This window comes from Chionomys nivalis, chromosome 26 (assembly GCF_950005125.1).
Source record: "Chionomys nivalis chromosome 26, mChiNiv1.1, whole genome shotgun sequence".
In the NCBI taxonomy this organism is placed as follows: domain Eukaryota; kingdom Metazoa; phylum Chordata; class Mammalia; order Rodentia; family Cricetidae; genus Chionomys; species Chionomys nivalis.
Window position 1 is genome coordinate 31118129 of NC_080111.1, and position 17054 is coordinate 31135182.

Below are 17054 nucleotides of genomic sequence, written 5' to 3' on the forward strand. Positions count from 1 at the left end.
TGAAGCAGAAGAAAATGATCTAAAAATAACTTCAAGGGGATGTTTGAAACTCATAAAAAAGGAGAATTTCCCTCAAAGAAATGGAGTAAAAGACAAACAAAAAATTGGAAAATATCATAAAATTGCTTAAAGAAAACCAAGAAAAAGGAATTATGAGAAAATCATCAGGAACCATAAACACAATCATTAACAACTGAATATAAAATATGGAAGAGAGAATCTCAAGCATTGAAGATTCAATAAGGAAATAAACTAATCAGTTAAAAAAACATTAAATGTAACAAAATATTAACCCAAAATATCCAGAAAACATGGGACACCATGAAAAGGCCAAATCTAAGAATAATAGGAATAGAAGAAGGAGAAGAAGCTCAACTCAACAGCACAGAAAATATATTTAATAAAATTATAGAAGAAAACTTTCCCAACCTAAAGAAAGATATGCCTGTGAAGATACAAGATGCTTATAGAACACCAAGTAGACTGGATCCATTAAAAAGTCCCTTTACCACATAATAATCCAAACACTAAACATACAGAATAAAGAAAGAATATTAAGAGCAGTAAAGGAAAAAGTCCAAGTATCATATAAAGGTAGACCTATCAGAATTACACCTGACTTATCATTGGAGACAATGAAAGCCAGAAGGTCATGGTCAAGCATTCGGCAGACATTAAGAGACCACGGATGCCTGCCCAGACTACTATACCCAACAAAACTTTCAATCACCACAGAAGGACAAAACAAGATATTTCATGACAAAACTAGATTTAAGCAGTACCTAGCCACAAACTCAGTCCTACACAAAATACTAGAATGAAAACTCTAACTGAAGGAAGTTGGCTTCACTAACAAAAACATAGACAATTGATGATCTCATAGCAGTAAATCCCAAAGCAGGGAAAATGGACAAATTAACATTACCAACAATGAAGACTAAATTAACAGGAGATAGCAATCATTGGTTATTAATATTCCTTAATGTAAATGGACTCAACTCACCTATAAAAAAACACAGGTTAACAGATTGGATACAAATAAAGAATCCATTCTTCTTCTGCATGCAAAAAACACAACTCAACCTCAAAGACAAGACATTGTCTCAGAGTAAAATGTTTGGAAGAAGTATTCCAATCAAATGAACCTACGAAACAAGTGGGTGTAGCTATCCTAATATCTAAAACAATGGATTTCAAGCTAAAATCAATCAAAAGAGACAAAGAAGGTCATTTCACATCAGTCACAGGTAAAATCCATCAATAGAAATCTCATTACTGAACATCTATGCCCCAAATACAAGGGCACTCTCATATGTAAATGAAACACGTCTAAAGCTTAAAACATACATTAAACCCCACACACTAATAGTGGAAAACTTTAATATTTCTCTCTGACCACTGGACAGGTCCATCAGACAAAAGATGAACAGAGATATTATGACTCAAATGGACTTAACAGACATCTATAGAATATTCCATTCAAACAGTAAAGAATATATAATCTTCTCAGCACCAGATAGAACCTACTCAAAAATTGACCACATACGTGGTAACAAAGCAAACTTCAACAAATATTAAAGAATTGAAATACCCCAATGTACCTTGTCAGATGGTCTAGGTTGAAAACTAGAAGTCAACAACAATACTAATTCCAGAAAACCCACAAACAGATGGAAATTAAGCAATGCCAACCTGAATCATCAATGGGTGAAGGAAAAAATAAAGGGAGACTTCCTAAAATTCAATAAAAATGACCACACAACATATCCAAATTTATGGGAGACAATGAAAGAAGTGTTAAGAGGAAAATTCATAGCAGTAAATGTCTCCATAAAGAAGCTGAAAAAATGCCATACTAAGGAATTAACAGAACACTTGAAAAAATTTGGAAAAAAAGAAGCAAACTCACCTAAGAGATCTGGATGGCAGTAAATAATCAAATTGAGAGCTGAAATCAACAAAATAGAAACAAAGAAAACAATACAAAGAATCAAAGAAACAAAGAGTAGGTTCTTTGAGAAAATCAACAAAATAGACCAACCTTTATCCATTTTTAAAAAAGGCAAAGAGAGAATATGCAAATTAATGAAATCAGAAATGAAAAGGAGGACATAAGAACAAACATGGAGGAAATACAAAGAATCATCAGGTTATATTTCAAAAACTTGAACTCCACAAAATTGAAAAACTTAAAGGAAATGGACAACTTTCTGGATAAATATCACTTACCAAAATTAAATCAAGACCAGATACACAAATTCCACAGACGTAAAACTGCTAAAGAAATAGAAACAGTCATCAAAAGTCTCCCAACCAAAAAAAGCCCAGGACCAGATGGTATCAGCTCAGAATTCTATAAGACTTTCAAAGAAGAACTAATAACAATACTCCTCAAATTATTCCACAGAAAAGAAACAGAAGGAAAATTGTCAAACTCTTTTTATGAGACTACAATTACCCTGACACTCAAACCACAGAAAGACATAAGGAAAGGGAATTAAAGGCCAACCTCACTCATGAACATTGATGCAAAAATACTAGATAAAATACTTGCAAATCAAATCCAATAATACATCAGAACCATCATCCACCATGATAAAGTCAGCTTTATCCCAGAGATGCAACATATGAAAATCTGTCAACATCATCCACCATATAAACAAACTGAAAAATTAAAACCACATCATCATCTCATTAGATGTCTAAAAATATTTAGACAAAATACAATATCAATATCCCTTCATGATAAAGGTCTTGGACAGAACAGGGATACGAGGAATATACCTAAACATAATAAAGGCAATATACAGCAAGCCAACAGCCAACATCAAACTAAATGGAGAGAAACTCCCAGCAATCCCACTGAAATCAAAAACAAGAAAAGATTGTTCACTCTCCCTTTATCTATTCACTATAGTTCTTGAGGTCCTAGCTAGAACAATAAGACAGCAAAAGGAGATCAAGCAGCAGGCACTCTGTGGAGACTGTGGAAAGTCTCAAATGCATCTGGGTGTCACAGTCATTAGAGAAGATTGTCTTCTGGGATGAGAATAGGTAGAACAGCATCAGAGGCACAAAAGTAGATGTGTAGCAGATTTTCTAAGAGGAAATATTCCTCAGAAATTGTATATGTGTGTTTGTGTGTAGGCAGGGATACAACCTGCACACTGCCATGAAGGCAGTGTTCCAAGCAGAGTCACCAGGTACGTAACTGAGCACAAAGGAAAGAATAGGTGCTCCAGGGATGTGTAGTCAGAAAATTCCTTGAAGATAAACTCAGAGAATTTTGTCCTGCTTCTGAGCTAAATAATGCAGAGTTATGCCTGGATACACAGTAGAGTGGAAGGACAGAAGGTGCAGGGTATTGAGAACACAAAAACGTTTAAGTTCTTTTTAAACATGTAAACATATTCTGTGACTTTGGGACAGTCTCCTTATCTTCTGTAGGTTACAGTGTATCCATGCAAATAGTGAGGATATTCCAAGTGGGAATATATGGAAGTATGAATAGACAGTCTGAAGAATCATAGAGAGCCAAAGCTGAATGAGAAATAAAGGTCTTTACTGTAGGACTTCTCAAAACCTTTAAATGGCTACTGTTTATTGGTAGCTTTCCAAAAGCAGCGTAGACTATGCACTTCCAAACTTATCTGAACTTACAACCCCTTCACCTCCTATCCTATCACAGAGAAGTCACCTGCAAACAGTATTTGATGGCTGGTATCCTGGATCAGAGGTCCGAAAACAAACACATACTGGAATTATTTGGAAGACTGTCAAAACACAGTGTGTTTCCCTTCCAGAGTTTCTGGCTTAGGACAGATGTGTGGTGTTGCTGCTCTACTGGCACAGGGAGGAATGTCTAAAGGTCCTGCTGACTTTGCTGCAACCTCTACATCATGGCTTAAACTGTTCTCACTATCTGGAATGTTCTCATTTTCCCCTCACCTGAAGTAGCTGTTTGTCTCTTCAGACTAGTTCTGGTTGCCACACACTGTATGCTTTGTGTCTCAGGAAGGGGGCACTACTGACCTGTAAATGTGTGAGTAGGCACACCCCCAGAGAGATAATCTGTTAGATGTTTTGTATGGGCTACAGCTTTAGAAGTTGTCTCCTTTGTGTTTACATCTACACTTCAGAATTAGAAATGGTTTTAGAATTAGACAATGTCTATCCTTCTCTAAATCCAAGCATGATGATAAAAGAAAAATTCAGAATTTCTGTCTCATGTCAACAGCCTTCTTGTATGAGACAGAAGATTTTAGAGAAATATTTTACTTTCCTTCATGCCCATTTTGTCTATATCTTATCTTTCACTGAATATATGTCTATATGAATAATGTTTACATTTTCAACAATGATCAGCTTCCAAGAAAAAGACATTGGAGCCCCACAATGTCTCTTAGTTGATATGATGGCATGATGCTGATACTAGTACTATGAGACCGATTTATGGGTACAAGCTGTGGATATGGTGCACCTTCTTACAACTTTCTGGCCAGAATTCCAAATAAGAACTTTGGAACAACCCTATCAAATACTCAGAGACCATTTACAATTATACAAAACAGCAATCTTGAAATTTAACCATCATTTTACTTTTGTAATAGCCCATAGAAAGAACATCACTCCCCTGACATCTAGAAGCAATTCTAGAAGACACAATCCCCTCTCCAAAGAAAGTTTTTCTTCACGGTCAAGGACAACATTTAAGAGTAGGTTATTGCCGGGTGGTGGTGGCACACGCCTTTAATCCCAGCACTCAGGAGGCAGAGGAAGGCGGATCTCTGGGAGTTTGAGGCCAGCCTGGTCTACAAGAGCTAGTTCCGGGACAGGCACCAAACCTACAGAGAAACCCTGCCTCGAAAAACCAAAAAAAGAAAACAAAAAGAGTAGATTATTACATATACAGGGTTGAGGGTTGGGTGAAATTATGTACACCCAGAAATCTCAAAAAAAAAAAAAAGAGGGAAAATTGAATGGAATAAAAGGCAGCTTACTTACTCATGCTAATAATAAGTAATAGAATGAATACTTGTGAGCTATTATTTATGGATAATTTACATTGGTATAGACTTTTGTATATTGATACAAAATGAAATTAAACTTATTATATAGAATATGTGCCTATTTTTGTTTAGAATATTTGTAACACCTATGCAAAGTTATTTTGTCAGATTGTATAAATGCATGATTCTACCTTTTTAAAAATTGTTTATTGACACAATTTTATGATATACTTATCATATAGCATTATATAATTCTACCTCTGATCAAGATATTTATACATCATTTATATTTTGAGGTCATTGTCCTGCTTTACTGCACAGTTGCTTAAAGATTGTCTTATATTCTGATAAGAGTTCTTATTCTTCAACATTGTAATGAGACTTTGGTTGATTGTTCAGTCAGTTGTCTCTGTCATCTACTACAATTTTTGGAAGATGCTAGACTTCACTACCTGTCTACTCAAGCAAAATTATTGCTCTTCTCAGGTCTTTGATGGGGTTGAAGATTAGGTAATCATAGTTACCATCCTATTATGAATTAGCTAAGTCAATCCTACTACAAGACATAGACTCCTTAAGATAGAATGTTTATCAAAACATTAGGATGTATTCCTTCCTTAATATTGATTGATTATTCTTGTTGTCATTCTAACTTTATCTGTTTCTTGTGTACATAGTTTTGTACTGGGCTTGGAAATTCTTATTTGAGCAAAAGGGGTAGGTGCTATGAGAACTCCTTCAGTCAATAGCCTTTAAGATACCAATCGACTTGGGCATGGTCTCTTACATTATAAATGATTCTGTAAAGTGTGTGGTTGCTTTCTTGAATCCAGATCTTGATTCTGGCTGCTAGATTTATTGTATACAAGATCGAGTGAACTGTAGATGTTCATCTGCCCAAGGTATTCTTACACTCTAACTTGATATTTTCAAAAGACAAAGATTCAATTCGTACTCGCATAGTTCAGGGTCTGTCACTCTTGACTTGTACAGCCTTCAAAATTCATCACAAAAACATGAACTCAATGTTGAATGATCAATTTAGAATGAATGCAGATATATTAAGTAAAATCAAACATTTTTTTCTCTCTCGTGTGTGCATGTGTAATTATAGATTTGGGATCATGGGGAGATATGGTACAAATCTTCAATTTTTTTGTAACACGTGTGGATTGTTTTTAATTAAATGTCATGAATCAGTCTGCCATAGTAAGAGGAATTTTATTGAGCTACAAAATTAAGCAAAGTTCCATATTTCAGCTATTCATTTCTTACTATTACTTGTATAATTCATCCATGAACTGCTGTGTACCAAGGATTTTTTAACTGTTTTTTTTCCACTACTCTCCCTTCCTCTCCCCTCCTTCTCCCATGATCCACATGCTCCCAATTTATTAGATCTTGTCTTTCTCTATGTCCTATATAGAATAGATTTATGTATCTCTCTCTTTGTTTCCTCTTTGTTGTATATGGTCTCTGGCATTGTGAATAGTAGGTTGGTTGTCCTCTGTTTTATATATAAAAACCACTTAGGATCTGGACCGAGATGTCAGCATGGCCTCTGACTGAGCAGAGCCCCTGGAGCAGGCGCCTGCCTGCAGGGAGCCCTCGGGGTGCCCTCCCAAGTGCAGAGAAACTGGCACCTTCTCTGCTGAAGGACTCGGACTCTGCACAAAACACTAGCAAAGCCTGCTGGACCAGTTCGGCCTCTCGAAACGTTTCACGGTTATTTACAGTTCACTGTTTGTCTTCATCCAGCTTAGTCTGTTCATATGTGTAATTAGCATCTGTTGCACTTGTGTAAATATGGAGTAAGTATTGTAAACTATTTAATTGCTGGGATTGTTGGTGTTATACCTACATTTAAGACTGCAATTTTTGGTATTTTTTGTATTGTAAAATAACAGCTAATTTAATCAGAAACGAGATTTGGGGGGTCTGCATTTTAAATGCAAATGTGAAGCACTTGTATATAAACAAAAGTAAATACTGTAATACAAAATTCCTTCTGAAATAAAAGTAGATCTGGTAAAAAAAAAAAAACACTTAGGAGTAAGTACATATATTTTTCTTTCTGGGCCTGGGTTATCTCAGTCTTTTATGATGTTTTCTAGATACAGAAATTTGCACATAAATTTCAAGATGTAATTATTTTTATTCACTGTGTAGTACTTCATTGTGTAAATATGTCACAATTTTGTTGTCCATTCTTCAGTGGAGGGGATGTTTAGAGGTTCTGGATGTGAACAAATAATGTTGCTGTGAACACTTGTCCTTGTAGTATGATTGAACATCCATTGGGAACATATCCAAAGTGGCATTGCTGGGTTTTAAGATAGGTGGTTTCCTAATTTTCTTTCTTTTTTTTTCTTAATTTTTTAAGACACAGTTTCTCTGTAGATTTGGAGCCTGTCCTGGAACTAGCTCTTGTAGACCAGGCTGGTCTAAAAGTCACAGAGATCTGTCTCTGACTCCCAAGTGCAGGGATAAAGGGCATGCACCACTAACAGGCAGTTTTCTTTCTAATTTTCTGAGAAATAACCATACTGGTATCCAAAGTAGCTGACTCAGTTTGCAGCCCCATCAGCAATGGAGGAGTGTTCCCTTAACTCCATTTCCTTGCCAGCTTAAGTTGTCATCAGTGTTTTTGATTTTGGCTATTGCTACAGATGTAACAGAGGATCTCAGAGTTGTTTTGATTTTCATTTCTCTAATGGATAAGGAGTTTGGAAATTTCCCTAAGTGTCTTTCAGTCATTTTAGATTCATATGTTGAAAGTTCTTTGTTTAGGTCTGTACTCCATTTTTAATTGAATTATTTGTTCTTTTGATGACCAATTTTTTTAGTTCTTTGTATGTTTTGAAGATCAGTCCTCTGTCCAATGTAGGGTAGGTGAAGATCTTTTCCCATACTATAGGCTGCCTTTTTGTATTGTTGAACATGTCCTTTCATTTACAGAAACTTTTTTTTTTCAGAAGGTCTCATTTATTAATTATTTCTCTCAGTGTGTCCTGCTGGAATTATAATTTGAAAGTGATATTCTTTGCCAATGTGTTCAAGTGTACTTCCGATGTTCTGTTTTATGTGGTTCAGTGTGTTTGGCTTTATGTTATGGTCTTTGATCCATTTGAACTTGAGTTTTGTTCATGATGATAGATGTGGATCTACTTTCATTCTTCCCCACATTGATATTCAGTTATGCCAGAACCATTTGTTGAATATACTTTTTTTCCCCCATTTTATATTTTTTGGTGCTTTGTCAAAAATTAAGTGTAGTAGGTGAGTGGATTGATATCTGAGTCTTAGAATCAGTTACATTGGTCTTCCTGTCTCTTTTTGTGCCAACACAAGGCTTTCTTCAGTACTGTAGCTCTGTAGTAGACTAAAGTCAGGGAATGTGATGCCTCCAAAAATTATTTCTTATATAGGATTGTTTTGGCTATCCTGCATTGTTTTTTTTTTTGCTTTTCTATATGAAGTTGAGTATTTTTATTTTAAGGTTGTGAAGAATTTGTCTGATTTTTACATGGGAATGATATTGAACCTGTAGATTGCTTTTGGAAAGGTTTTCCCTTTTACTATGTTGATTTGTACATAACAAGGCCAAGGGACATCTTCACATTCTCTACTGTCTTCTTCAATTTTTTTCTTCAAAGATTTAAAGTTCTTTTCCTACAGTCCTTTCACTTCTTTAGTTAGTTATTCCATAATATTTTATATTATTTGTGGCTATTGTTAAGGGTGATGTTTCCATAATATATTAATTCTAGCCATCTTTCTTTTTCAAAATACATTCCTTGTAAACACTTTCTACCTTTCTGATGACCACTCCCAATCTTCTGATAACCATAATTATACCCCCAACTTCTAAGGGAACTTTTACACAAAACATACAAATAAATTTAAGAGAAATTTAACTCTTCATGCCTCTCATATTTCACTTAATTGTATTCTTTGGGCTTAAAAATATTGTTGAAACTTTTAGTATTTTATGGTTCTGGTTTGAGAGCCAAACTGTATTTCTTTTACTGACCCATTTTAATGTTTTGGCTGTTTTCAGTGAGATGTTGTTTCTTTAACTATTTCTAGATTAAGAGACAAAGTTCTTTCCTTTGACTCTGATTTCAGGACCAATGTTTAAATACCCTTTCTGTAACACATAATACTTAATAAAAGGTTTTATCCATTACTTTGCAGGTTAAAACTAAAATAAAAAGAGGTATCATGATGCTTAAACAGATTGTCGACACTATCAAACTTTACTCTACACAATAACTGCTGTTGGTTAACTAAATGTAACTGACTTAAAATCTTGAAGAATAACTTAAAATAAGCCCCCAGTTTTTTCCTCAGGTCAAAAAGATTACAGTAATATGTACAAGCTTTATCAGATTGATTACACACAAAGTCTTACCCCAATATGAAGCACAAAACATTATGACACTGAATTAACTAATAGAGTTTCACTACAGTATGATTTTTTGTCATTTTTTGAAGAATACACACATTAACTTCAGAGTTTCTCTAGAGGAGGGCTCATATGATATATTTAGAGATGATTATGGAAAAGGATTTACCACAGATTCCACTCACAGGTATCTCTACAGTATGTTTTGTTTTATGCCTTTTAAGAGTACAGGGGTCTGCCAAGGCCTTACCACACTGATTTCATTCATATGGTTTCTCTCCAGTATGTGTTCTTTTATGTATTTGAAGATGACTGTGTTGAGCAAAGGCCTTACCACACTGATTACATTCATAGGGTTTCTCTCCAGTATGTGTTCTTTTATGGTCTTGAAGATTACTGTAAGATGGAAAAGCCTTCTGACACTGATTACATTCATATGGTTTCTCTCCTGTATGTGTTCTTTTATGGTTTTGAAGAGTATTATGGTATGCAAAGGCCTTACCACACTGATTACATTCATATGGTTTCTCTCCAGTATGTGTTCTTTTATGTATTTGAAGATGACTGTATTGAGCAAAGGCCTTACCACACTGATTACATTCATAGGGTTTCTCTCCAGTATGTGTTCTTTTATGTCTTTGAAGATGATTGTGTCGAGCAAAGGCCTTACCACACTGATTGCATTCATAGGGTTTCTCTCCAGTATGTGTTCTTTTATGTCTTTGAAGATGATTGTGTCGAGCAAAGGCCTTACCACACTGATTGCATTCATAGGGTTTCTCTCCTGTATGTGTACTTTTATGGTTTTGAAGAGTATTATGGTATGCAAAGGCCTTACCACACTGATTACATTCATATGGTTTCTCTCCAGTATGTGTTCTTTTATGTATTTGAAGATGACTGTGTTGAGCAAAGGCCTTACCACACTGATTACATTCATAGGGTTTCTCTCCAGTATGTGTTCTTTTATGTCTTTGAAGATGATTGTGTCGAGCAAAGGCCTTACCACACTGATTGCATTCATAGGGTTTCTCTCCTGTATGTGTTCTTTTATGGTTTTGAAGAGTATTATGGTATGCAAAGGCCTTACCACACTGATTACATTCATATGGTTTCTCTCCAGTATGTGTTCTTTTATGTATTTGAAGATGACTGTGTTGAGCAAAGGCCTTACCACACTGATTACATTCATAGGGTTTCTCTCCAGTATGTGTTCTTTTATGTCCTTGAAGATGATTGTGTCGAGCAAAGGCCTTACCACACTGATTGCATTCATAGGGTTTCTCTCCTGTATGTGTTCTTTTATGGGTTTGAAGAGTAATGTGTTGTGAAAAGGCCTTACCACACTGATTACATTCATATGGTTTCTCTCCAGTATGTGTTCTTTTATGTCTTTGAAGATGATTGTGTCGAGCAAAGGCCTTACCACACTGATTGCATTCATAGGGTTTCTCTCCTGTATGTGTTCTTTTATGGGTTTGAAGAGTAATGTGTTGTGAAAAGGCCTTACCACACTGATTACATTCATAGGGTTTCTCTCCAGTATGTGTTCTTTTATGTCTTTGAAGATGATTGTGTCGAGCAAAGGCCTTACCACACTGATTGCATTCATAGGGTTTCTCTCCTGTATGTGTTCTTTTATGGGTTTGAAGAGTAATGTGTTGTGAAAAGGCCTTACCACACTGATTACATTCATAGGGTTTTTCTCCAGTTTGTGTTCTTTTATGTGTTTGAAGAACACTGTATTGAGCAAAGGCTTTACTAAACCGATTATATTCATAGGGTGCCTCTCTAGTATGTATTCTTTCATTCTTTTGAAGATAACTGTGATCAGCAAAGACCTTACCAAGCAGATTACCTTCATATGATTTTTCTCCAGTATGTGTTCGTTTATGACTTTGATGAGTTTCATAAAGAACAAAGTCTTTATCACCTTGACTATATTCATAGGGTTTCTTTCCAGTGTGTGTTCTTTTCTGCATTTGAAGATGATTGTGATAAGCAAAGGCTTTATCACATTGCTTAATTTCACAGGATTTTTCCCAGGTATGTGTTTTTTCATTCCTTAGAAGATGAGTATTATAAGACAAGGCTTTAGCATAGTGAAAATATACTGAAAACTTCTCTCCAGTTTGATTTCTTTCAATCCTGCAAGAATAATTTACACACTTAAAAGTTTTACCACATTCAATGCACTATTGAACTTCATATCTATATGAATTAATTTCATATTTTTTCAAATTGTAAAAAGCAATCAAATATTAAGGTTTTATAACTTTAAAATCACGTTTTGTTCTCTCATTAGGGGTCATTTTGCTTCTGGAAAAATATTTGTAGCCAGGCGGTGGTGGCGCATGCCTTTAATCCCAGCACTTGGGAGGCAGAGGCAGGCGGATCTCTGTGAGTTCGAGACCAGCCTGGTCTACAAGAGCTAGTTCCAGGACAGGCTCCAAAACCACAGAGAAACCCTGTCTCAAAAAAAAAAAAAAGAAAGAAAAATATTTGTGATGATAAATTCCTTTGTGTCATGGTTTATCTTTTCATCTATACCTATACCTATATTTTTTCTAGGATATTTTTCACATTTTTGAAGAGAACTGCTTATACTGAGTGCTTTAACAACTTTATTGCATTCATAAATTTTACTATATTGTGAATCATTATGCATTTGGTAAGTAAACTAAGACACATGGAAGTATTTGCACAGACTTAGAACTCATGGATTTTTTTTTGTAATGTAAGTTTGTATTTATGTATTAACAATGATGGTAGAAAATAAATTAACTTTGTATTTTTGGATCCAATTCAACATGTATAATCTACTTGTTCTTAATTGTTCTTAAGGAAAGGTATGCTAAATCTTTCCATATCCCTATGCTCATACACTTGTGTCAAGAGTGACATATATACATATATACATATATACATATATATATATATATATATATATATATGAATATGAGAAGAAGAATAGTGAATAAAAGATTACCACAATGAATCCTCAAGGTTTGACTTTCACAGGCTTGTGGTATAGTTATTAAGGCTTCTCAACAACAACTTCCCTTTGACTCTTGACTCTAATAGCTGATTTCACTAAACTTAGAACAGTCACAAAAAGTATATGAGAAATACAAGACTTACCATGGGCTATTGTTTTAGTAGAAAGTTTTGCAGCTCTACTCATCATCACTGAAATATGTATGCATTTTCTGTCATGAATAGCAAGAAACCAATTGACTGGCAGATCTACAACATAGCTCTCATGGTGCTATCAATCAAATGGTGCTATCTGTATAAACTTTGCTTCCTTGACCTTTTTTTTAAATGAATGCCTTGAAAATGCAATTCACATACAGGAAATTGAGGTATATGGATTTGTGAGAATTTAATAATCATCAATGCATTTAAAGCTATGTTTATTTACACTATTGCTTTTGTTTAAAAGGTCAGAACACATTACAAACTCATCAGAGGCATATTGTTATGAACTTGCACAAGAAAATTACCTTGCATGTCTTCTAGAAAATTGACAATGTTCTTTGGTGTTAAGGTCTTCCCAAATGCATCCTAAAATACAGTACCAGAATATCTATGTTATATTATTTAACATTGTGCAACAATTAGCTTATTATCTTAAGTGAACCTAAGAACTATGACTGTGTTGTTCACCTCATTCTTCTTCTTTCTAAGACAAATTACAGAACAAAATCATTAACCAAGGAAAAGTTGTCTCCATATTTTGAAGCATGAAATAAATTCACTTTTACCTATAGTAGTTAGATTCCTAAAGGTCTCCAGCATCACATCTTTGTAGAGATTCTTCTGGGAAGGATTCAGCAAATCCCACTCTTCCTTATTGAAGTTGATATGCACATCATCATAGGTCACTGCCTTTGAAAATATATCACACATGTGTACAATGTAAGCATGACAGTGACAACATTGGAAACGCATACTTCTTTGAAAGTATAGTTGTATGATTCTGGTGTTCCCCATTCTTATTTCATGACATAGGTAGCCACTTTAGAAGAAAATGGAAAAGAAGAGTCAATTCTGTAATTTCTCTATACTTTTGATGGGATTTCACTTTATATGAGCAGTATCTATTAACAGGGAGAGAAAAAAAAGATCAACAGTACATCGTATGCATGAGAAAATTGTATGAATAATTACATACCACAGAAAGGAAAAGAAGGATGGACAAACTGGGTGTATTGATAAATTGTGGCTTTAATCACAACACTCAGAAAACAGAGGTGGATATATTTGTCTCTGAGTTGAATGCCAGTCAAGTCTATGCAATCAGGTCCAGGAGAGGTGGCAGTATACATTAAGACTCTGTCTCCACTGCAAACCTCAATGTAACAAACAATGGGATAGAAAAACTAATAGGCTTTTATTGAAGCTCCTTCAAAGAGTTGTTTTCACTCCAGCTCTATATTCATCTTCCAGACCTCTGAAGTACCCTAATATAAACTTCAATAACAACAACATTTTGTAGAAAATGAACTGCCTATATAAAACTGTTACAAGTGGACAGATGAAAACAATAGAAATATAAATATTGGTCATAAATAATCAACAGAGCTGGAGAGAGGGCAGAGTAATGCAGTGCTCTTGCTGATCTTGAATGGAGGTGGACACATTTGCCAGTACTTATATGGGCATCACAACTTTCCATTTTTCCATGGTCAGGATTTCTGAGATCCTTTGATCACTCTGATGACCAGGTATCCATATGGTGCATATCCATGCAGACATATGAAAGTCATATTGATTTTAAAAGAATCAAAGCAAGTATAACAAGCAGGAAAAAGTTCATGCAACTGTGATTTAATGACTCAAAATACTCAGGCAGTATTAATGTTATCAAACCATGGCATCCTGGGAATCAGAGTGATACCCTCTGTCAAATTTTAAAATTCAAGATAAGCATGAAGCTAAGCACAACAGCATACACTCGACATGAACAAAATGTACATGCCAGAGCCATCATCCAATAACATAAAAACAAATAGAGCCTCCCTTTACTTTCAGGAACTGAGAGCCACAGTTACTCAGATAAGCAAACAAAACAAAACAGCAGGTTACCAAACTCCAGAGCACTGAATAACAACTGTTTCTGTTATGTCTTATGTGATTTAGAGATCAAGCCTATAATGATGGTAAAAGCATTTCAGTATAAGGAAGTTGGCTGATTAATGTCAAACACAACACTGTAGATATAAATATCAGGAAATTACTTGAGGGTATTGAGACTCCTAGCATACATTGAGGAATTTTATCTAGAAAGGCTTCTCCTACTAAAGATCCACAGAAAATTGAAAGAAAACCACTAAGGAGAGAAACTTGTTCAAATATATAATGTTTTCTGGGAGGTTGTTCATTCAGTCAAATACATTGTGAACCCAGTCACTATTGGTTCATGGTCAACAATGGAAAAAATGCACTTAGTCATTTCAAAGATTCACATTTAGTGATACTGGAAGAAGGATGCTTAAAAGAAATCCAGCACCAGCTCAGAATTGAGAAATAAATGTATATTTAGGGATGGACTCACAACTCAGAATCCTATGCTTGAACGGAGATCAAAATCTGAATCACATAGCCAGAAAAGAGGCCAAACTCATGCTCTGCATTGGCAAATATAGTATAAGATGTTACGTCCCAATGGGTGGGAAACCACTGGCTGCAAGACTTTCTACAGCACCTCCCCATTTTGTTTAAATAAGAGAGTTCCAAGACCAATACAAAATTATATAAAATAAGAACAAATATTCAATAATTATCTTATCCTAACTAGTTTAATTCTTGTTTAATAAATAATTTGGACAAGTCATGAGAAGAAAGTAACCACAGCAATCTAGTCTTCAACCCCATTGAATCTGAGAAGGGAAATATTACTTGAGTAGGCAGGAAGTGCAATCAAGCAGCTTTCAAAATGTGCAACAAATTACAGAGACAACTGGCTACCTGGGCAATCATGCAAAGTCTCATTTGCAATGTTGAAGGGACTAACTTTTGCTAAGACCTAGATTAACTGACAGATCATATTCAGAGGTAGGGAATTTTTCAAAACCATCTTACCCTGTCTTGGCAAGATTTAACAGATTTGCTTATCCATTTTCAGATACCATGTATCTTGTCAGTGGTTGAGGCGTGAGCATGTCTTTGCCCAAAAGACAGTTTTGCCAAGAAAAAAACAAGCTCTAAGTGGAGTGTTTTCAGTGCTCAACTTTCTCTAGGGAATAGATCAATGCTACCAGGAGCAATAGTGCCTCACTTCAACAGAACCCGAAGTTATTTATATGCCATATTCTACAGTTCTTTGAAGTGGTTGAAGATTACCTATCTATGCAGAATATAATCTCTATTTATGTAAAGAACCTGATTATTTTAACTATAAGTATGACAAACATAGATGACTATTGATCTATAATTCTTAATACCTATATAACTTAAAGACTAAGACTTCATATTAGAATATTATACAATAACCAACTTGCAACAAATGAGGACAATGACCTCAAAATATAAACAATGTATAACTATCTTGATCAGTGGTAGAAATGTACATTGCAATATGATAAATATATATCAATATATAAAATGTTTTAAGCAGAGGTAGAAGCATGAATGCATATAATATTCAATATAGTTTAATATTATATCAATATACAAGAATCTATACCAATGCAATTGCCTATAAATTATAACTCACAAGCATTCACTCACTATTATTAGTGTGTAAGCTCACACTAATCTATTATTCCATCCAATTTTTCCCATTTTTTTCCCAAAGAGATCCCTGAGCCTATAAAATTTCCCCTCCTACCTGCAATCCTATACCAAATATAATCAACCCCTAAATGATGTTCTTAACCCTGAGGACAAACTTTGTTGGGAGAGGGGATGTAGTCTTTTAGAATTACTTCCAGCTGTCATGTGGGTGATGTTCTTTCTATGGGATCTTGTGAAAGTAAAATGATGGTTAAGTTTCAAGATTACTGTCTGGTATAATTGCAAATAGTCTCAGAGTATTTGGTAAGGTTTTTCTGAGCTTCCTATTAGAAGGTCTGTCCAGAACATTGTAAAAAGTGCACCATTTCAGCTAACCAAGTTGGAACCATTTTGAGCAGCTGGTACTCAAAACAGATCTTGTAGTAGTGCTATCATCATCATGATGTAATATCAACCAGTTTGAGTTGTTGTGGGGCCCCAAATTCTTCCTGGAAACATCAAAAATTACTATAGCAAAATTCATTGTTCATTGTGGGAAACTAAAACATTATTTATATAGACATATACAGACATAAATTTTCAATGGCATGTACAATAGAGACAAAAATAGATATGAAGAAAAATGAAAAATTTTCTAAATTCTTCTTTCTGTCCCATGCTCCTGATATGAGACAGAAACTCTCTTTGTGCCTGCTCAAAGGTAGGTGGGCACAGGTGGTAGGAGCACTTATTTTTACCCAGAGCTCTGGAAGGGCACCAATCTGTTCAGCTTGTTACCTACCCTCATCTTCTCCCTGCCTTTTGTAGTCCCTGTCTGCTTCTGATTTCCCAGGTCTAGGTACACCCTACCCTTCTTTCCTCAGGGATCCTGCCTCTCCAGTTTGTCTGGTCAATTA

The 17054-nt window shown here is 35.0% G+C and overlaps 1 protein-coding gene across 1 annotated transcript; it reads right to left on the reverse strand.

Moving 5' to 3' along the window:
• Window positions 1–9677: 9677 nt before the first annotated feature.
• LOC130867006 (zinc finger protein 431-like) lies at window positions 9678–13218 on the reverse strand. Its single transcript, XM_057758724.1, has 3 exons — window positions 13185–13218; window positions 12924–12984; window positions 9678–11565 (listed from the first exon to the last, which is right to left on the reverse strand). Exons 1-3 carry the CDS (start codon window positions 13216–13218, stop codon window positions 9678–9680), a joined length of 1983 nt encoding a protein of 660 aa, XP_057614707.1.
• Window positions 13219–17054: the final 3836 nt, after the last annotated feature.

Excerpts from the sequence above, each read along its gene's own strand:
- LOC130867006 (XM_057758724.1), bottom strand. The coding sequence starts at position 13,218 with ATGCTGGAGACCTTTAGGAATCTAACTACTATAG. Across the intron at positions 12,985-13,184 it reads TAGGAATCTAACTACTATAG|GATGCATTTGGGAAGACCTT; the intron begins GTAAAAGTGAAT and ends ACTGTATTTTAG. Across the intron at positions 11,566-12,923 it reads TTTTCTAGAAGACATGCAAG|GATTGAAAGAAATCAAACTG; the intron begins GTAATTTTCTTG and ends TTATTCTTGCAG.